This window comes from Pyrgilauda ruficollis, unplaced genomic scaffold (assembly GCF_017590135.1).
Source record: "Pyrgilauda ruficollis isolate IOZ18807 unplaced genomic scaffold, ASM1759013v1 scaffold42, whole genome shotgun sequence".
NCBI classification, from domain to species: domain Eukaryota; kingdom Metazoa; phylum Chordata; class Aves; order Passeriformes; family Passeridae; genus Pyrgilauda; species Pyrgilauda ruficollis.
In genome coordinates, this window is record NW_024525712.1 from 725372 (window position 1) to 748750 (window position 23379).

At 37.2% G+C, this 23379-nt stretch overlaps 1 protein-coding gene across 7 annotated transcripts in view; it reads right to left on the reverse strand.

Moving 5' to 3' along the window:
• Nucleotides 1-689: 689 nt before the first annotated feature.
• The window catches only part of LPIN1 (lipin 1), an 82445-nt gene continuing 59755 nt past the window's right edge, over nucleotides 690-23379 (reverse strand). For 5 of the 7 annotated variants that reach the window (XM_041477893.1, XM_041477892.1, XM_041477894.1 and 2 more), the window contains 10 exons: nucleotides 21786-21855; nucleotides 18850-18942; nucleotides 17479-17552; nucleotides 15325-15469; nucleotides 12500-12648; nucleotides 10757-10843; nucleotides 9170-9322; nucleotides 7235-7349; nucleotides 5106-5209; nucleotides 690-4244 (listed from right to left, as the gene is read on the reverse strand). In XM_041477893.1, the coding sequence (XP_041333827.1) occupies nucleotides 4085-4244; nucleotides 5106-5209; nucleotides 7235-7349; nucleotides 9170-9322; nucleotides 10757-10843; nucleotides 12500-12648; nucleotides 15325-15469; nucleotides 17479-17552; nucleotides 18850-18942; nucleotides 21786-21855 (1150 nt within the window). In that variant the 3' untranslated portion in view covers nucleotides 690-4084. Of the gene's footprint in view, nucleotides 4245-5105; nucleotides 5210-7234; nucleotides 7350-9169; nucleotides 9351-10756; nucleotides 10844-12499; nucleotides 12649-15324; nucleotides 15470-17478; nucleotides 17553-18849; nucleotides 18943-21785; nucleotides 21856-23379 lie in introns of those variants that run through there. The other 2 variants (XR_005955995.1, XM_041477898.1) reach the window with 2 other exon arrangements.

A 23379-nucleotide genomic window follows, 5' to 3' on the forward strand; every position in this document is an offset into this window, starting at 1 on the left:
ACGGCTGCTCTTGTATTTTTAACAGAGAACTTGAGATGCCGCAGAGCCTTATCAACCCCAAACATCTTTGTTCTCATCAGGCCAGCACGCACAGGCCTGGCAGCATCACTGCACTGCAGTGAGTCTGCTCAGCAAACCTGGCAGTGGGAGCAAAAGGCACCACTGCGTTCTCAGGGACAGGAGGAAAAAAAGTTATTGGCTTCTCCCCAGCAGGATGGCCTATGTCAAAGAAGAGAAGCCCCACAAAACAGGCTATCTGCTCTAACTGCCACGGATGGATGACAACATCCCCATTCAAAACAGATGGACAGCTTTTGCTTAGGTCACACTAGGAATTAGACAAAAGGAAGATTCAAAAAATTCTGGGCTGGGGTAGGATTCCTGACTGCTCCAATTTGCTCCAGTTCCTGTCTGGTTGCTCTTGGCTCCAAGGTGCTGTTCCCATGTCCCAAAACAGCCAGAGCCCAGATGCTGGCCCCATCTCCCTCAGTAAACTCTTTGAGATTTAAAAGGCTTTGGGCAAAACACTGCAGCTGAACAGCAAAAATAATGTAAGTTACACTGGATAGCCCCAGTAAGAAACAGGCAGTGGAGACGGGAGATACAAAAGCCATGCTTTACAGGTTCAGAAGTTCTGCAAAAGCACTCTGCCATTATCAAAGAACACAGAAAAATAGAAAAGTCAGGAAAAAATTTATTTTCACCTTTATTACAATATATATTTCTACTCTTGTTGCATTCAGCAGATCAACATGAAGTGTTAAAACTATTTTCATCACTGCAGTAGCACATACATATACAGAGTAAACACTGTATATAAATAGGCTTTCAAATAATAACAAACCATATCCACAAATAAAAAATACCCAATACCTCTTTCTCCTCCTTCCCAAATTACAGCAGTAACATTTTATCTACAGTATAACTAATGACACAAGTACAACATTCTTTCCCTCCCATGACCCAGCTAGAGTGGTGTGGTCATCAGCATCAAGAAAATAAACATTAGTCACTCCTCACTGGTGCATATTCCAGTTTCTGTGTATTGTATGACTAGAATTTACTGTGACTTAATGTGTCTGCATACTTATGTTAATGTATTCTTTCTGTAACAAAAACCAGCATTACACTGCAAGCAAGGTTGATCTTTTTCTTTCACAGAAAGAGTAGAAATTTTTTTAACCACATCTTTTTCTTCTACATGAATTAACAAAGCAGTTTAAATATTATGCTAAAATTATTCAGCTGCCAAATCAAAATGTCTTATACGTTCTGGAAAAGTATGGTGATGTTTCTAGCAGGTGAAACACTTGATTTTCATGTAAGTGTTTTTTTTGTCAGTAAATTTGATAAAAGTTACAGCAACATACATTCCTGACAGTGTTCAGCTATATTTCAATTTCAGATACAAAGGAGGATGCAGCAACTCAGAAGCGAAGCGCTGAAAGTGACAGAATCACAGAAAAGTTGGTCAGAAGGGACCCCTGGAGGTCACGCAGTCCAACTTCAGCCTTAAAGCAGATGGATACCAACACTAGATCAAGTCAGCCATAACCCTGTTTGACCAAATCTTGAAAAACTCTGGGACAGATTCTGCAGCACCTCAGGGTTATCTGTACCAGCACTGCACTGTGGCCACAATCTGACAATTAAAACAGTTCCTCATTCACATTATCATTTGGTTTTAAATACTAAAGGCAACAAACAACCCTGGATTGCCTATTTATCAAGTTATAAATAAATATATCACAGGCTTTAATTGTGGAGGAACTATTTTTCTGGTGGGACCTACTTTTCTGGTGGGAGTTGCTGTGTGTACCCTCTTGGGAAAACAGATTTAACTACTGTTAAGGATAAAAAAACCATAAAACTGACAGCCTCTCACTGAAGAGAAGGGTTGGTTTTATTTTATATATTTTACATAATAAATAGCTTGAAACAGGCCTTTTCCAAAACTGAATTTAAATAGTATGCAGCTAGTACATCTGTCCATTTATACAATCATTAATGACACGTATTAATAGACAATTAAAGGAAAGTGTGTCTGTATTTAGAGATGCAACCATCTCAGTTTGGCAACCTGCAATCCCCACTGATTGTCTTTCAGAAAATCCATCCCATATTTCTTACACCTTGAAGTAAAAAGATATTTGCATTTTCTTTAACCTTTCAAAAGAACACAATCAGTTCTGGGTTGTCAAACACTCATTTCTTCCTCTTTGTATCTAATCCTGATATATCCAAAGCAGGTATTTACCTTTCCTGAAGCAGCAATGTTCATGTGAAAGGAAGACTTAGGGAGGGCTCTCCACTGCACACTGCAGCTATGTAAAGCATTGCACTTGTTCTCATTACTATTGAAGGCACAGAGAAATCACAAATTGGCCCACTAAGACCCCAGATAAAGTCTTCAGTAGTAAAACTCAGAAAACCCCTACCAGAGAGTTACCATCCTATCTACACTGCTATCACTCTTGACATGCAAAAACAGAATTTGTTGTTACAAAAGAAATGTGATACAGACCAGCCATTTCCAAATTTCTGGGTAACCAACTATAATCACATCTTAAAATTTCTCCTGGACCACTCTGCCTTCCTGTTATTAAACTCTTAAGTGAAAACACTACAAAGCAGCTGCAAAACATTTACCATAGCCTCAGATCACAAGCTGGCAGAGACCACAGCTTGTGAACCACCAGTGTAGTCATACTGAAATTCAATGTACACAGAAGCCCATGATGCCATTTTCAGCATTTCAGAGAACAATTAGACTTTTCAGTATATTCCAAAAGGAAAAAAAGAATTCTTTCCTATCTATAACACATTTGAAATCATTTGGCATTTGGGCACTTGGAGTCCATATTTTAAGTACCACATTGTGTGAAGGCAGACCATTTGGAAAATGTTATCAACTGATCCACAGTATTGCTTTTAGTGCACACAGTTCAGTCTTAAGGCTGTCAAAAGCAGTATCTACAGCTTGTGTCTGGATAAATAAGAAAAAAAAAAAAAGAAAAAAGAGGAGATTTCATTATCTTAAAGGAGAGTAAATTGCACTAAAAGTATCCATTCTTTATGATACAAAACAAAGCAAAAAAATCCATACAGTAAAAACCTGAGATGCATCATTCACCAGCATCAAAATTCACATTTTAACCAAAATAATATTTCAAACAAAACCTTTCCATTTTTAAAAAATCCTTACTATTTTTGGCTCAGTAAAAAATCTTCAACCTCAGCACACTGTGTGTGGAAAAGATGTGTTTACTGAAAATCACCCACTTCAGTAAGGTGGGCATTATCCACAGTGGCCTGTATCTTCCACTTGAACACTTAAGCTTGATCCAAAAAGCTACTCCTGAAGTATGGCAATTCTCAAACTGAGAAACACTGGAAGAATCTGGCCATCCTATTTCATTTACTTTCTATTTAGAATACACCTAATTTATTTCCTCAGAAATGTCCCATGTCAAAACAGGCTGGAATAAATCAAACACAGCTCAAGTGGTTTTAACAGCTACACTGATTTACATCTGCTGAGGATCTAGACCAGCAATTAACTTTAAACAAACAGTTGTTGGTCAAGCAAGGGGAGAGGGGAAGAATCATTTGCTCCTTCAGAGAGAAGGGTTTTGATATACAGATTGCAATCCCTGTCTGTGTCACCAGATAATGTCAGGAATGGTGAGCACCTTCAGCTCCCTTACTGGCAAGGGGTTCTGACAGGATGGACGATGGCTTCAGTGATGCAGAACAGATGTGGAATCACTTTACCACCTTATGGCATGCTTACCTGCAACCCCAACATCACTGCACTTTTATTGACCTTATATAATCAAAGTGCATGGCAAAATTTGAGGAGCTAGGAGAGGACCTAGAAAAGCAACTCCTATTCCTAACAAGATTCCTCTTGTCTGCAAACCTAAGTATGAAAAAGCATTCCTAAGTTTGTTCACAACAGAAGAATACAATGCTCACAGCTTCACAGATTCCAACTGAACTGTCAACAGCAAAAGCCAAGTGGTGTCCTTTCAACACAAGCCAACCCATTCTTTGAGGTGAGACCAACAATTTGGAGATGGAGTTAAGATGAGGCTGGATGTACATCCTGAGTTTCAAATGGTGGCAGAGGTTCTCTCCAGTAGGTGAACTGGCTGTAGGTGTCAGAACAAGGGAAGTCTGAAGAATGACTTCTTTTCAGCAAAGGAAAAATGTGATCTACCACTTCACAGAGTCTGACATAGCTGGAAAAAATAAAAAAAAAAAAGAATGCTGAACCATTTCAGATCATCTTATTTTGAACTTTTTAAATGTCCCAACCACTAAGGCATGACTACATTTACAAACAGACAAAGTGGACAAGTCATCCTCCTCCAAGGAATGAAATTAAATTTAATTTTGGTGCCCAGCTTCCAGAAAGGATTCACAGTTAGGATAAGAAATTCATTCTAATCCATTCATTCTAACAAGTGATACTTACCTAGTGAGAAACAGATGCCATTTTACACCCAGATCATCTGCTAAAATATTCAAGCACCACATTCTGCTTCTCCATTTCTGTCCAGCTTGGCTCAAGCAGATCCCTGTTCAACTGATTATTCATATTTTATACATATATGGCTCCCCTTCAATTAAGGACACCAACACTTAACATTACTAAAAGCTATTCCAGTGTTTGGGGTTACCAGTGCCTAAACATCTTCTGGAAGCACTTGACCCTTTCTTCAGATTTTTGTTTTCTGGCTCTTCTAGATAGGAGATCCAGGAAAAGGAAATTTTGAAAAGGCCAGGAAAAGGCAGATGATGTCAGCAAACTAGTGAGTCTCATTTTTATGCAGACTAAATCATCCACTTTTAAATCTTTCACATGACTAAAGTAGATGTAATTTATTATACTAAATACAAAAAAAATTCTTTTTGTCAGTTTAACTGAAGGGAAGTGGAAAGTCTGAATTTTATTCTAAATCTTTTTTTGTTTAGTTTGAAGTATTAAGAACTAAAGAATCTTTAATTACTAAAATTGAATGGATCTTTGGGCAACTTGAGTCGTAAATTACAGTAAATTAATTTAATCCATGAAGTGTTAGGGATAAGAGATTACTTACGATGAGATGTTTGTCTTTGCATGCTCTTGTATAAGTTCTCCTTTAGGGTTAACTGTAAATATCCTGTTTAAAGAAACCCCCACTTGTTTGTATGAATAAACATCCTAAAAAGAATATAAAAAAAGAAAATTCATGATTCTTTGCCTTTGCAAAATCATCTGTAATCTTGCTGTAATACATTACAGAAAAGAACATATTTACACAGAACTGGTACTAAATTTACGTACTTAGTCTGTGCCTGAAACTCTCCATTATGTTACAAATGAGGTCAATCTAAAGAAATGTTCATGAAACAGACAATTTCCTGCTAGATAAGAAGTTTGCTACTTCAGTTTAATCTGTTAATCAAAATCATGTTCATTTTTTCAATAACTTCCCTTGACACAATAATAACATTCAGTAGAGAACTAATGACATTTGGTGTAAGAGCACATTAATGTCCTGTGTGCATTGTACCAAGTATGTTACAACAGTGTACAGAGGTTAAAATGTAACTGACACATAAAACAGGAATTATTTAAAGACAAGGTCACAAAATTCATAATATGTCTATACTAAAGCCATCACTTAGCTCCTGAGTTCAGATTTGTGGATATTCATATGGCATACTCCATGTCAGAACAAGGGGGAAAGAGGGGAAAGCAAGAAATACATGCCAAAACAGGAGCAGTGAGCCCCAGCAGGTAATGCAGGTACAAATATGGAAAGTAGAATTAGAAGTCAGAATTAAGAATGTCTTCTACAAAATTCAGATTGTTGAAGAAAACAATAAATAAGTTTTGATCTGCGCTGCAGAAAAGGTTGACAAAACCAAAGTTAAAAATATCTCCCAGAAGATCAGAGCAAAACCAATTTCCGTTTTGCTAATATAAATCATGGTTTTAAAAGCCAAGATGGTGAAAAACTGGATTTTTAATGAAGCCAAAAAGTTTATTTTTATTTCTATATTGTAAAGACTGTTCAAAAAAATCAAGTAACTGAACAAAAGTGAAGAGCAGTCACTTCAAGAATGCGGCATCATAGCAGTCCACACCTGCAACACCCATGTGTACAGAAATTTCTCTGAGTTTGTTCTTGGAAAAAACAATCCAAACAAAAAACATAACAAAACAACAACAACAGAAACCAGCTTCCAAAAAAAAAACAAACCAGAAAAACAACAGAAAATCCAGAGCAGAAAACTGAGAAATCTGTGATCCTGAGCTATACAAAACCCGTGGCACATTGCACACCTGAAGCCTGCACTCTGGCAGCAAGCATGGGAGTGAGCTACCAATAATTACTTTAGAAACAGTAACTTACTGTTTGACTTGAAATATTATTGAAATAAAATCATTATTTTAATGCATGTTTCCCTGAGGTTCAAAAAAAATTGAACTAGAGGTAGTTATTATCTGTAATACAACATTACAGAAGTTTTTAAAATGTTATTTCATAATCATATGTTTAAAGGTGCCTTGATAATGGAAACTAAGCTGCCTATAATAAAACAATTCAATACAGCAATGGGATAATGAGGACCTCTGTAACCTCTGATGTAATGCTTTAAAAGAAGGGATAATCACATGCCAGGGTCCCCCCTCAGCCCAAGCCCATGAGACTGTTTCCTTCTCTAGATGCATACCAGCATTCTTTGGTCCAGGGCAGGAGTCTTCTACAGCCCAATTATTCAGTCTTCCAGTGGGTGACAGAGATCCGTCTTTCCTTTTCTATGTCAAATATATCACTTTCCATACAAAGTAGAACCTTTTGATTTTGATGGGACATTGCAGGTCTTTTTTTTGAGTGTACTTAGAGAAGTGTAAGTCCCACCAATATTAATCTGAAATATTTTCTGTCTGCCCACAGTTATCTCACTGACACTGTATCTGTGTGGATTAAAATGAGATCACTGTTTCTACACAAGCTTAACTGCTAATTTATGCAGATATAACCTAGTTACTTTGCTGCTCTTCCCTCTCTGAATCCTACATCATGGTATTTTTGAGAAAGAATCGTAATACTTTCTTGTGTACAGGGCCTAATAAAATGTTCCTAATTCTCATTTAAATCTTCTAACAGAACCATGAAATAACAGCAATGCAACGTTTCTGTTCTCTGCAATAGAAATAAATTCAGCTATTACTTACAGCAGGTCTGTTTCCAAAAGCAGCATAAAAGGGCTCTGTGTTAGGATAAAACAAATTCTTGATGTCTGTCAAACATTGAACTTTAAATTTTTCTGGCTTCTTTTCTATGACCTCCCTGAAAAGATAAAAAAGGGAAGCTGAATAAGTACACATGAAATACACCACAAACCATGTTATCTTCTTTATTCAACATTTTCACTTAGCTAGATACTACTGCATAGAATCCACCCTTCTCCAATAAATCTTTTAGAAGTCACATTGCCCATGAAGACAAAACAGTATTCCCAAGCTTAAATAATGGGCACTGTAAATAAATCCTCTGAAACAAGGTAACTTCTATTGAAGCCTACATTACAATGATGGCTACTGAGCAAGGATACTGGAGTAGCTGCTAAATCAATCCTTATGAGACATGAACTCTTACCAAGTAAACTGCCTCCTGAGAGCTGCAGAATGATTCAGAGATTATATTAGCCCTCACTGTTTATGGTGCTTTTTTGGAAATTTTATTTTTAAAAGATTGCAATCACCGTATGTGCTAGAAGAACCTCAGCCTGTTAAAACAGAATTACAGTCAGGTTCTCCACCACTGCTAATTAGCAAAAGTTAAGGAATCTTCTATTTCTCTTCAGCTGCTTTTTGCAGAATAGAGAATTCATTAATGAACACAGGAGTTATCTCATCTCTGGGCAAAAGCCTTTTCACAACAGCTTCTCTTGGCAAGAGGACTGAACAGGTGGCAGAGTCTGGAGTTCCCATAACATAGAAAGATGCCAGCATGACACAAAAACACTTAAGAAGCTCAGAATCCAAGATCCTAGTACCAACACAAATGTCAAGGAAGATGTGAATAGAACAGAAGCTTTATCAGAGTAAAGCAGCCTTTTGTAACAGCAGATCCATGTATAAATCAATGCCTGAGAATGTGCAAAAGATGAATAAAACCACCTTTCCTCAGTCTCACATACACCTGATCTCAAACCTACAAGGATTAAATTTACAGATAAAACAGTGAAGTCATTTATTGCCCACACACCTCAGCAGTTACAATAGTGTACACTGCAAGATGGGCATTCCTTAGTCTAAACAAGATACCAAAAGGAGTTTTATTTTAAAGGTATTTCTAGATACAAGGAGCATAAGATAACAGTAACTACCTTTCACTGCATTTATTACTTAATCAGTCTGAGAAGTGCACTCTAATATTTCCACTGTTTCTTATATTTAGAACGTGACTGGTAAGACAGCCTGTAGCATGTCACTCAATCAGGAGAACATCTGAACAACCTTCCATTAAAAATTCTAATGAAATATATCTTGTCACAGCAGCTTTTAACAGCTTAAAATATTTTCAGCAATCACTTGACATGCTTCACTGAATTAGGCAGAAGGTACAGTATTCATAATCTGTGCTGTTATTATTCACTCACCACAGTTCAACACCTACAAAAGATAACATTGTCCTCACAGAATCCCACAGTGCACTCAGGCATATAAAAAGTTCATTTAATTTTCACATTAATTTCTTCAAAACCTATCAAGAAATAACTTTCCACAAAAATATACTTATGCCAATGAATACCTTACAGGTAAAGACAAGAGTGATTGCTATGAAAATGTCCACATTTCTTCCATAGCTAAATATGAACATACGACATTAAACACATGAAGTCACCAAGCAGTACCTACTGGTAAACAGTGACCACGGCTGGGCCTTAATATAAATCTAAGATATAAACTAGGCAAAACCAGATATTGTGTAACTACTCAATTTTGGTCTTTCACTAACAAAATTTCTTCTTAATTAAATTTTGCACCAATACGTTAAAAAAAAAAAAAATTCTTAATTATTTCAAGCACTTCCACTTAAAAAAGCTGATCATTCAGCCTCCACCAACCTTTGTTTCCTTCTCTGTAAAAACAAAATTGCATTACCTGTGAAGAGCTGAGAATAGGCTGCTTGGACTCAGCAAAACTGGCCCCTGAGGCAGCACAGTTCCTCTTTCATTGACCCAGTGCAAGTATCCTCTAGTCATGCCTGCCATTCCAATAGCTCGTGCTGAGCAGTACAAAAATTTATATCCATTTCTGTGAGCAGATATAAAAGAAGAAACTACTGTAAAAATAAAGTAGGTGTTTAGATAGTAATAATTTTGAGGGTTTACTTTTAAATGAATCAAATCATGGCTGTTAAATAGTATGTTTAACCCAGACTTAATTTAAAAGGAGTAAAAACATTTATGCCAGAAAACTGGATAATTAAAACACATCTAGCCCCGCTGCATTTAGTGATTACACCTAAAGAGAACTCATTTATCTCTGCTCCTCTCAGGACTTATGACTCCTTATGGTTATCTTTCCACCTCTGGGTGGTGGAACCATTGTCCTTAGAATTAACTGGAAAGACATCTGCCAAGAGGAAAACACTGGCATGAAGCAGACAATGGTATATTGGCCCTTGTTGTATTAACAGTGTTGCATTCCTGCCTCTCAGGTCTCTTCAAAAAAAGATGTCCAGCAATAACGTATTTTCTCAAGCTGGAACAACTTGAGCTTCAAAACACAGTATGAGAAGTAATCTTTAACTTGACACTGAAATGAAAGTTTTGGCATAAGTCACAGGTTGCCTGTGAACAGTTGATTCTGCTCACATTACAACAGAATCCTATCTGATATTAGTTCAACTTAATACCAGCTTACATTCCACTTCCTATTAAAAAGTTGATTTTCATAAAATAAAGAAATACTGTATTCAGCACACGCATGGTCATTAGATCTATCTATTAAGCATTTATATGGTGTTCAGCTGTTAATATCTAGCCACAACATAATTAACTCAGTAATTTGAAAACCAACATGACTCAAATCTATTTCTTCCCCTGTTTATGATCATCAAAGCCCTAACAACTGATAATGCTGGCAGGCACAGAAATAACAACTGCAATTAAAAAAATTAATTAACATTTTCACCAGATGTAATGCAGAGGTTATACATAAAACTCAGCATGTGAATTCCCAGACTGTCCTGTCTTTTCTGTGAACACGTTTGTCTAACATGCAGAGAAGTGTCTCTGGCCTAATTTAGATTCCAATATCTGTAATTTATAATTCATCATCCACGTAAAACAAAAAGCAATAAACGAACCTTAGCAAATCTCTAGTACACAGGACAAATCAGATTAACTAAGAGGAGAGCTGTGATGTGTACCAGAGGCTCTTCACACATTCATGGTAATTTAAATAATATATAAGAAAAGCTAGCATTCTTGCAATAAAAGAAGAACTCACAGATAGGGGGCTTTTGCTTTTGTTATCACAGAGCAGGTTTTGCTCAGCATATCATGCAGGAGTCATTTACACTGTGTAAGCATCACTAAAGCAAGAAGATATTGATGAAATTGTCACCCTTATAGATTAAGAGAAGCCTAGAGAAATTTAAATTTTTACACACAAGTAAAAATAATAACAGGCCACAGAAAAACACAAGCCACAGACACATTAAGAGATTTATTGAATACTCACTGGCTCACTTTATGGTACAACTTGGCAATCCCTTGGTGTGTCCAGTCTTTGCCAAGAGTTGGCAAAATATGACCTAAAGTATCTGACCTGAATAAAGGAAAAACAATATAACTGAGCTGAAAAAATCCCATACTTATAATAACAATCAAGTCTAATACAAATCCCACTAACTTACTTGGAAGCTGCAAATGAAAAGAAGGTATTCTGTAAGGACTGATTGTCACCAGAAGAGAATTCGTTTATTTCCCTTTTTTCTAGATAGACTGACATGCTCATCCTTGGCCATGTTATTTAAATTGCTGCTGTGCCCCAAGATGGATAAGCTTGTGCCCCAAAAGGTAATACACAAGTCACAGCACACAAGCATCACTCAGCCCTATAGGAGCCCACCAATGCTAAGCGTAATTTTTGAGGTTTATGTTAAATGTTTTCCAAATAAAGCAAACCTACCCATAATGGACATTTATGGGAAATTGAAAGTATGAAATAAGTCACATTTTAGCTCACTTCAAACCAAGTTCTCCACATTAAGCCAGGAATTCATCAGGTGTAAACTATTTTGAAATATTCATTCTGACTTCAATGTATTTCCAGCTTTATATGATAGAAAAATATTTACACTATAATAACAAATAGTGCAAATGAGCATCTTGCTTGACAAAGCACTGTGCAGATACACAGCAAGAAGTCCACACCCTGAATAACTTGCATCTTAGAGGAAGAAATACCAGGCAGTGGCTTAGGATGGATTTGCACTGGCATTGTAAGGTGAAGTGATTCAGTAACTCTGGGCAGATCAATAGCAGAGAGAATAGATCCCTCTGCTCACTTCATTGAAGCTTAAGAAAGCAAAGTGGGGAGAGATGCTAATTTACATTGGCATCAAATGAGAAGTTTGACATGCAATGGATAAATCACAAGGAGAGAATTTCAGTTTAAATCAAGTATTTTAATTTCCCTCAGATTGCTCTTGAAAATTATTTTTCCCTGTTCTTTTTCCTAATTAGATACAGCTAAGTTTGATTTTGAAAGAAATTAATTTCAAAACAAATTAAACATCGCACTTCAAAAGAAAATGCTTTTTATTTCAATGTATTTTTATTTCATGCTTTCCCTATTACACACACTATTGTTTTCCCTAGTGTTAAATACACTAAATAAATAGAAATCAGCAAGTCAGTGAATCATTTTGGTCACTCCAAAATTATGACTTTTACCCAAAGTACTAATCTGAAACTTTCAACCAGATTCTAGTTCTGACATTGATTTTGGAGTCTAGTCTTCTAAGTAATAATGCCTAACACTGGAATGCCCCAGGAATGCCATTTAAAACAAAATTCACATATTTCTTCTTTTTAATTACTCCCTCATATTTAATTACTCCTTTTAATTACTACCTACTTCATGAGTGTGATGCAACAAGAAGGTCAGGATTTTGCAGAACGTCCTCCAATACTGCTGTAAATACTATCATGAAACACCAACAGGTGACAAACGATGGGCACATATGGCATGTGTCTATTAAATTAAGAATTCAACTAAAGATTGTTGTATTGTTTGATACCCAAATTTAAAAATTAAAAAAAAATTAAAACAAAAAAAAAACCAAAACCAAGAAACAAAACATTCCAAAACACTTGTATATGAAGATTCTGTGATTAACACTCCTTGTTAATTATGTTTTCCTTTAAACTAAAGAGGAAAATCCTCGTATATAAAGTCTCTCCCTGGTCATGAACTCACCGTGTGATTGTTCCATCAATATCAGAAATAACAACTTTATCATCCCAATTCCATAGGTAAATGGTGCCTTCACAGCGGCAAGTGCCTTGATACTGGGTTGTAACACTAAAGGTCACATCATTGGGGCCATTCTTGAGCTTTAAGCTTTTCTGCAAGACATTATCAGCAAGGTGATCAACAAACTAAGCATGTGAAATGGACACAGTGTAAAAGCTGCACATGAGCATTGCTTTGGTGTATTTGGCTGGGGAAGATGGTGTGGATTTCTCCTCCCATAAAATCAAATCCATTTGTGGGATTGTTTTTGCCCAAAGACCAGAGTGCACTTGGGGGGGAATTCAGAAGGATAGGGAGAACCAGTATGTGCCTCAGGGAGATTTGACGTGGGGGAAAAATAATCTGTGGTGTAAACTGTATGCTGCAGGAAGCAAAGTAACAGCAATGACATGAACTGACGAAGAATGAATTTTGCAAGGAGCAAGGGAAATGCAAATGATAACCTGAGCTGGACCAGTGTCGGTGCCAACAATCAGGTGTGCTGCTCTCCTGTCCTGACCACCCATTCTGATGCAATGGAGCCCAAGTCATGGATTTGGAAGGGTAGAGGAAGCCCATGGAATGGGAAAGTAATATGTATCTATGAAAGGACAGAACAGTAGTTAATGAAATTTATGTTTGGTATAGACATGGTTTAAGAATGCAATAAAGTTGAACCTGTGGGTAAGGAGGGATTTCAATAATGAGAAATAAATACAATGGTACAGTTAGAAGATAGATCAATTATGTGGGACATGAGTGTGATACAAATGGTATGAAATGGGGTGGAAATTGCATTAGTTCTGCCTGAGCTGGAGTTTGTTTCCCTACAGCCGTGCTCAGAGAGCTGTGCTTTGCACTGGCAGCTGGAGAGGTGTTGGTGTTTTGGGTACTGCTGAGCAGTGCTGGCACAGCACCAGCACTGTCTCTCCAACACTACTCCCCCATCAAGGAGCTGGGGGTGGGCAGAATCCTGGGAGGGGACACAGGCCAGATAATCCAAATTAATCAGAGGGGTATTCCACACCATACAACATCAGCTTAGAGATAAAAATTAATAAAGAAGGAGGAACAAGAGACATTTGTTATTTTACAGTGTTTGCCTCCCAGAACTGAAGCCCTGCTTTCTGGGAAGTGGCTGAGCATCCCTCACTGGTGGGAAGCAGAGAATATTCTTGTTTTTCTCTTTGCTTATTGACCTTATGTTCTCTCCCCTGTCCCACTGAGGAGTGACAGAGTGGCTTGGCTGGGCACCTGGCATACAACCAGTCAACCCAATTTGGTCACACTGAATTTTATTACTTTCAGTGGAGGTATTCTAAATAACAACAGCAAAGGTTTACCCTGTGTGGTGTCTATTAGGCACTGATTTATAGAACAGAACTGAACAAAACAAATAAACAAAAAAATTATGTTTCACAATCAGGTAAATTTAAAAAAAAAAATCCCCAAACGTTCACATAAACAGTAACAAATGATGGAATGGGGACCATCTATGGGCATTTCCCACTTTGAAAGGTGAATACATATACAGAGAGAAATGTGAGTAACAAGAAGTTCCATAAACTGTAATTATGACCTCTTCTGGGGGGATTTGTGTCCTACAGTATTTTATCTCTTTTGTACAATAACTAACCTTTTACATCACATGAACTTTTACCCTTCAGCCTACACTATCTTTAATTCTCCCACTTTGCTGCCCTTCACTGTCTCCTGTGCCACTTAGCAACATGTGGGACAAGAGGCGACTGATTTGATTCTATTTGAGAACCTAGCTGTTCATTTTCCCAAGACCTGTAGGAATTTCATACTCTTAGTATATCTTTTCCTTCGTTATCTTCCATTGCAACTTTTCAGTTAGTTAAAAAGTGTAAAGGAGGTGAGAATACAGAACTCATGGGTAACTGATGAATCTCATCCGCTGTTTCATCAAGAAACCAATTTGAGAGCAGGTTTAACTTCAGCTAATTTCTGCAAGGTTTCTGAAACCATAAAGTCCCACTTTATTTGTGTAACCCCTGCTCTCTCTTTCCAACAGAATATAACCAACACATCTCATCTGTCTCTTGGGAAAAACTGCGTTTCTTAAAAATTATCTAGGCAGTGAGTGATGGGCTGTTAAATGCTGTATGCCTTATGTGGGTTTCCTTCAGAAAATTAATTATCTGTACCTAAGATGACAAGAAGTATTTCCCTATAGTAGCCCATTTTTCCAGATCAAATTGAAATGTACAAAATGCAAAACTGCAACAGTTTTGTCATCATTAGCCAAAACACCTCTGCCACAGAGGTGAAGAGAATTGGCTTCAAATAAATTAATAAGCTCCAAAGAAATCAATAGCCTGGCCTCATTATAAATTCACAAGCAGCTCTTTCAGAAGTTACTAACAGAAAACTCTACTTATGTAAAATATGCCTATCTGCCTATAAATGAGAGAAAAGGAAAAGAGAGGAAGGAGAAAGAAGAGACACCTGTTAACATATACACATTTCACATGCTACAAGGAAGGATGTGGTTCCAATACACTTACTCAGGTGACAAATACACAATTTGGAATTTGATATTTTTCTAAATGAAATCCCACTTCCAAACCCCAGCACTTGCTGCAAGGAACAACAATTCATGTTTAATACAGAAAAAGAAGGGAAAAGGCTTTTTTGAAAGATATAATGAGAGAGAATTAAATGCAAGACGTAAGAGCTAATTAAGCTTTGAAGCCTGAATAACAGTAAAGGTTTATGTTGTATTAGAAATGCCATTTCAGGACAAGGATGTAAAATTAACTCACAAGTTGGTCAGAAGTGAGTCGAAGTGATTTTTTGTAACTAATTCCAGACAATAATGAGAGATGACTGGAGTTGGTTTGTAATGACCCGAGGTTTTGTTTGGCAGCTCTAGGGTCTTCATCGCTTGAAGAAGATTCATCTTTTATTCTGGAACATTGCACACACAGAAAATGATGTTATCATGCCCGTAAATGCATTCTCAGTAGCCATTAAAAATACATTAACAGTGAGTCACCAAATAAGTCATTGATTCTCTGCGACCAAGTACTGTCTCACAGGAGGTCATTCACATCAGGAGTTTTAATATATCAATGAAGTACCAAACTTTCATTCACACATTCCCCATTATTCAAACCTGGATTGTTACAGGTAAGTGAATGGCTATAACAGCAGTTTCATTACTTAAATTTAATGAATATAAATTAATGTATTATATTAACTCAAAAATCTCATTATACAAAAATAATACCCATTAGATGATATAACTACAAAAAAAATCCTCTGTTCTCAAAAGAAGAAAGAGGCACTTGTTATGCTGGCTTTCTATGTCCCTCTTCTCTCCTCCTCCAAAGAATTTAAAAATTAATTTTAAAAAAAATGCAGGTTATGGAAGTTTTATTATAGAAAATAACTCTTCCTGTTCTTTCAATGAGCAGCTTCAGATAAGAGGATTACTCATTTCCGGGAATTGCGGGATTACCCTGTTCAGAATACAATGATGAAAAGTCATAAAACCTGAGCTCCCTCACAATATTCTGTTTAAATACACAGTGGAATAATTATTTTTGTTCTCCTACAACCATTTTTTAGAAACTTCTTAAGGTTATTCTTCTTCAGAAAGAATGTTTTCCTACAGTAAAAAAACCTATCACTTTAGGTGTAAGTTAAAACTCTTTCAGATCCTACAAATATGATCTTTAAAACAATCAGTATTTGGCCTTTTATTTCAATCATCTAGAGGTTTGATGTTTGGTAGTCTTGACCCAATATCAAGGTACTGCATGTCATGACTAGCAACATTTAAAAGCCTATCTTATTCATTGTGACATGTGATCTCAAAAGCTTTACTCAATATCCCACCTGTCATATTTTGCTTGCAAACAATAAATTTTTAATGAGAGATTTCTAATGCCAGTTAAAATTTAAACAAAGAATACCAATTTCAGAATCTAGTCTTCTTGAACTCTTAATCCAACTTTAAACCTTATTTTTAAAAAACCATGTAAGAAACAGACCTCTATGACACTTGCCATTCTTTAAAAGGAAAATCAGCCTTTTCCAATATTCTCAATCTCGGAGAATCAACGGAGACAACAGCTAATCTCCTACAGAATGAGGAATCCTCCTTCCAGCACATTTGCCTGGACTGCAACTGCTGACCACCAGAAAGAATGAGAGCTTTTTGTTTCAGAAGGGCGACCCCTGAACCTCATTTAATGAGCATAAAGCATATTTGAATCTGGTCCTTTTCAGCTGTAACTGCAGCCAGTCCAAACAAGATGTCTCTACATTAAGATGTATATGCACAGAAAAGGGACAAGGTAGGAGAGCTGTCCTTGGCTAACTCATCCCTCTAAAGCAAGCTAAAACCCATGTCATGGAACCCTCCAAGGTGAGATTCTGGCTATACAGTGTGATTCATTAGAGGCACAAGAAGGAAGAGACTTCTGCAATCCTGGAAAGAAGCAACAGAAAACCATGACTACTGCATGTGAAAAACACTCTGGAAAATCCCTTAACTTTCCAAAATATGCAGGAACTAATTAATTTGCCAGGCCATAAATCCAAATAAATAAAAAATTTTAAGCAACAGGGATCTGACAACAGCTTGGGTTCATCTATGATGTTCCCTTAAAAACACTAGAGAAATACATGTAGCTTTGGAGAACTGCTCCAATTACAGCGTGTTTCCAAGGAGCTGGAATGTGAGTCCCAGAGCTGCCAGCCAAACCACAGATATGCCAGAGGGCACCCACAAGTTCTGTAGCCCTGCCATGGGTAGGGGCCTCCTATTTGCACTTCTGTGGTGCAATGAGTAACAAATTTAAAGTATTTCAATGACACAGTACTTCTTTCTTCTAATAGCTGAGGTAACTTGCTTTCATTTTTAAATGATCACTATTGCTTGTTCCAGGTACAGATGATTTCGGGGGTACCTGTTTGCCCTGCTCATCTGTGAAGATTCTTCTGTAAGTCCACTCTCACTCATACCTTGCTCTGGCTTTGTTTCCTGTAAAAATACAAGTATGAGTAGCTGTGCATCTCCTGTTGAGCAGAAAGATGTTTTTAGAAAAATATTTGAAAATCAAATTCTGACTTGTACAGACTTGGTAAAAATCAACAGGTGTTTGTCTCCTTTGTTCATAAGCAAAATAAAACCCTTAAAGAATAAAGGCAGTACAAAGAACTAAAAACTGCAACTATAAAACTCAGAACAATAATTAAGATTTAGGTTTGCAGGGAAGAAGTAGAGAAATACCAGGTTTAACATTTAGTACTGTTGAAGTTCTGGAACCACCTCCATAGCTACTTAGTTCATACACCTCAAATAGCTAGATTTCACCTGAGAAAGCAAAGTATGACTTGGGAGAAGGAAAAAAACCCACAAATTACCTTTCAGAGGATCATTCAAATCTTAAATCCAGTAAAACTTTCTAAACTGCTTTTATCTTGATAGATGCTGAACACTACCAAAGTCATTCCACAAGATTTTTAAATAGTGAATAGTTCTGCTTTACACAGTTCCATTTAAAGTCACCACAGCTCAAGAGATAATCAAGTACTTCCAGAGAAAATTCTGAAAACTTCAAACAACTATAAAACTAAAATCTCATGCTCTGAAACCCACACATACCCACATGTCAGTACAATGGTTATCTCATGCAAGGTTAAAGAAGTTCTTGACAGAGGCACAACCATAAAATTGTATTAAAAGTAATTTTCTCCCCTCAAGTACTAACGCTTCAGAAGTATAAATTAATATGAAGAGGTTTTACTAGCCAACAATATTTCATATAAAGCTGTGTTTTTTTCTAATGTTCATTCATGACTTTAAGGTTGTTATCACAAACTTATAATGCTCTGAAATAAACTGAAAAATACTTTAAAACAAATATATAGAGTCAGTTTGCCATCTTAGGTTTTGCTTAGTTTTACAGCTCACTATACTCATGAATACGTCTGCTCTTTGACCATCAAAAGAAAGATGCTGAGAGGTAGGTAATCTGAGTGAAAGCTTTAAATTAGTGGCACAACTCTGATTCTAGGTTTCCAAACAGTGATTTAATACATTAGATACTACTGCCTCAGATCTGTGTAATGAAAATAAACCTAAACTCTTCAGGCAAATGTTTCAGGTAGGGTCTGGTCCAAAGCTGAACAAACCAGACCTCAGACCACGTTTAATGTGTACATCCTCAGTCAAACTGAGTACCAAGTTACCCTCTGAAGTTCTGAGGGATGAGTGTGCAGATACCCAGCCCTCTCACTGCAAGCAGAAGGAAACTCTGCTTGCTTCTTAAACTTACCTCTTTAATAGTGCTGTTCCTCCCTCGCCAGGAAAACCACCATCTTCCACCTTTCTTTGGCATCTTGTCCCTCATTATAGATTCCACAGTTGCCTGTGATAAATGGATGGTAACATAAAAAAGGCCCAAAATAAAGGACAATCTGACATACATAAATGAAAAAGTGCCAAACACACAATTTTAACTGATAATAAATAGAATAAAAGTAAACATACTGTCTGTGGACCATAAATTCTACTAAAGCAAAATCTAATGGTATCCAGAGCTGCTTTGAAGTAACTTAAGCATGAATACTTATGGTATTTTTAAAAGGAAAATGAAAAAGAAATTAAATCAAAGAAGAAAAAAAAGCATAAAGAGATGTTAGTATAAGGTCTAAAATGGAGAATCTGCTATTTCTAAGTTATTTAGTACAAATAATACAATTTAAAAAATTATAAAAAAAAAAAATCACTTCCTGAAGGCATCATGCAAAATAGCAACAAACTGACATGCAAGAGAGTTATTTACAAAGTTTGTATTTAATCACCAGCTTAGCAAAAAGTAAAGAAGTTACTAACTCTTAAGAGTTTATGAGTTATGAGTTTATGAATAATCATGCTATGAACTTGACTGAAAATGTTAGCATAGTTTCTTTTATAAACCTTTTCTACTTTACATTGGTTCTACACACTAGACACCAGTAGAAAAGTTTCTTTCAATCCATAATGACTGGAGCCTTATGCATTGTAACAAGGGGAGCTGAATTCTTTCACTCAGAGAGAAGCAAGAGATGGAACAGGAAAATGTTAAGGTAAAAATGGCCACTAGGCTTGTTACACCCTAGAACAGCTTGGACACTGTATTTCTGAGTTGATAGCTTCCATTGCAAGTAAGGTCACCAAAAGAAAGCTGTGATGTTGATTAATGATTTTTAAAGAAATTTTAAAAACTAAGAACTTTTAGCAGTTAAGAGGAGACTGTGTTCAGACAATGTGTGGCACAATGGATCCCTTTTCTCAGTTTTTCCATAGATTTTCTTCACTATATTATCTAAAACATATTAGAAAAAAAGAAAGGACAGAAGAATAAAGTTGAGTTTTTCAAACAAAATAAGAAAAACAGGGAGCAGATGGAGCTATGGAGAATGGAGTGCCACAATGGAGAACAACAACAACAATTGAAGGAGATTCTCAAACATGTCAATAACTTCAAGTCGATATCCTATAGACTTTTAGTGGGGGAATTCATATGCTTACAATTAGATGTGCACATAAAAGTGTATTTTACAGTACATCAGTAATTTTTTTTGCAAAACCACCCATTTTCAAACACTCCATAAACTGTCTATTATTAAAATATCTTAGTATTTCAATTCCTTAACCTCATTACTACAGCAAATCAAAACTCTAAGTAACAAGTCATGAAGAAAACCAGTAGGATGACTGGTAACATAAATGAGCCATTTTAGTTTCAGAGGTACTGTAAACCAAGTAAACCTTTCCAAACATACAGATTGTTCAAACTATAAATATTGGCTTCTCCACTAAATTAAAACTGCACTCTCAAGAAAGTTATCAGCATTCATATTAAATTAACCATTAAAAAAACCCAAGCACATTGAATTATCCACTCATAGAAGATTTTTCTCAACTGATAACCTATATGAATAATGACATAAATATAAAGCTGTTGAAAGAATTGCCATCTGCTGTAACATTATGGAAAAATATTTTATAGCACTTCTTTCCATTTACCCATCCCAGGCAAAACCCAAGACATCTGGCTCAGGCTTTGAAGTGTTTAATTTAAAATGCAGTTACCTTACATTATTTTTATTGCCACTGAAGACCCAAGAGGCACCTACCAAGGTCTGAATCACACTGTGTGATCACCCAACAAATACAGAGTAGGATAACTATGCACCTTCTGTGGGCATTTGAGTTCCATGGGATGAATCCCGCCTTTGATAATTACCACAACATTTGCAGTAATGCATAAAACATCTGGCTCTGTGACATCTTTGAAATTCAAGCAATGTTTACCAGATACTTGGGATTTTTAGGCTCAATTAATTTTATACTGTGATGGTACCATGCAGCTGCACATGACTGCACATAGAGGTAATGTGGCACTAAGAAACACTGGCAGAGAGTATTCTGGGCTTTAGAGAAATTTTTAGTCCACTGTGATGGCAACAGAGATAACCTTTGAATTCACACAGAACAATCCCAAAGATATGTGAAGTGCTGCAAATGGCAGGAGGAAAGCATAGGTTCAAAAATTTATTAAATCCATGTCTAACCAGGACACAAAATAGGGATAGTGGTGATACTACTTCTTTATACACATTTACAGTAATTCTTTAACACATTTACAGTATTTCTGTCATGAGCACCTACGTGGCACCAGGTCACGCAGCACTGAACTAGCTTCTTCAGCACATTTATATAAGCCAACACACACTATTGTCACACAGTCAATAGAGCTATCTGGTACTACCTACCTGGGTTGTGAACACCCAACTGAGAAACAAAAAGCTAGCAAGCTGTAGGCCTTCCTCGTCTAGTATTTAAACTCAGGTTTCACTGAGGTTATTGATATTTATTTAATAATATATGGAGTATACGTATGAAACAGAAAGCAAACACCTAGTGTGCAGCTACAGCAAACACTAACATGGGTCAATGTAATTTATGTTTAAAGTCCATATTAATAAAGTAAAAAAAGTTTTCCTACTTCAAAATAGTTGTAATAACTTTAGCCTAGCAAACAAACCCTATTCACAGACCAAACTTAGTCCTTATTTAGGCCATAACATAAGATAGATGAATGGTTATATGTGGGTAGATTTTACTGATGTGCAGATTCTCTTTTACAACAACCCATTTCCCTCCCTTCATCAGTGGCACCATTTTAAAACTCATCCTTTTACCAGCCTTCATGTTCAATCTCACCTTTGGCAAAGGTTTCTGGAATGCCTGCATTGCCAGCAGAAGGGGACCAGCTGTCGTCCAGTTGTAGTACCTGGGCAAGCAAGGGAGACAATTACAGCATTTTGTAATCCCGAAGTCCCAATTCACAATCTACCTGGTATTCACCACCTGGCAGGTTAAAGCCATGAAGCACAGGTCAAACTCTGACCTGCACTAGTAATAACAGACCCATCTTATTCCACAGAATGTTCACAGGTATTTACCACATACATTTTTCAGGGTATGGAAGAGAAACTAGGCCTTGAGTAGAAAGGATGTTTGTCACACATTACTCAAGTCATCATAGAATCACAGAATGGTTGGGATGGAAGGGACCTTAAAGATCATCTAGTTCCAACTCACCTGCCTTGGGCAGGGACACCTTCCACTACATCAGGCTGCTCAGGGCCCCATGCAACCTGGCCTTAAGCACTTCCAGGGACATCCACCACTTCCCAGGACAATCTGTTTCAGTAACTCACCATCCTTACAGTAATAAGGAATTCCTCCTAACATCTAATCTAGACCTCTCCTTTTTTCATCTAAAACTGCTCCCCAGTATCTTATCACTACTACCATATAAAAGGTTGCTCTCCCTCTTTTTTCTAAGTCCCCTTAAAGTACTAAAAAGCTGCAATGAAGTCTCCTCAGAGCCTTCTCTTTTCCAGGCTGAACCCCAACTCTCTCAGCCTATCCTCAGAGGAGAGGCACTCCAGCCCTCTGATCACCTTTATGTCCCTTCACTGAACTTGCTCCAACAGGTCCACGTCCATCCTGTGCTGGAGACCCCAGGGCTGGGTGCAGCACTGCAGGTGGGGTGTCACCAGAGCAGAGGGGCAGAATCCCTTCCCTCGACCTGCCCCTGCTGCTTTGGATGCAGCCCAGGACATGTCTGCCTTTCTGGGCTGCAAACACACACTCTTGGCTCACATTCAGATTTTCGTTCACCAGAACCCCCAAGTTCTTCTCTACAGGGCTGCTCTCAATGAGTTGATCTCCCAGCCTACACTCATATCTGGGATTGCTCCAAACCAGCTGCAGCACTTTGCATTTTAACTTCTTGAATTTCATGAGTTTCTTGTGGGCCCTTTCCTCAAGTTTGACCAGGTCTCTCTGGATAGTATCACTTCCTTCTGTTGATTCCACTGCACCACTCAGCTTTGTGTCAATTGCAAACGTGCTGAGGGTGCACTTGGTCCCACTGTCTGTCATTGACAAAGACATTGAAGAACACCAGTCCCCAGGACAGAGCCCTCAGGGATACCAGCTTCCATCTGGACAGAGCTGTTGACTGCAACTCTCCAGCTGTATCCATCCAGTCCTTATTCCTCTTTATCACAAAATAAGCCACATTTTTACAAGCTTTTTTAACTGTTTTTCCATCAAGGAACCACCTAAAACTTAGGGTCTGTAGGATCTCAAGCTCTTGCTATTATACACTGAACATGGCTCAACCCTTGTTGCAGACATTAGGACAGTTACAGTATCCATTGTCTAGGGAAGATGAAGTTCACATGACATTAAGAGAATATATGACATTTAAGATCCTCACTAAGATCTCCTCTCTTCCCAATAC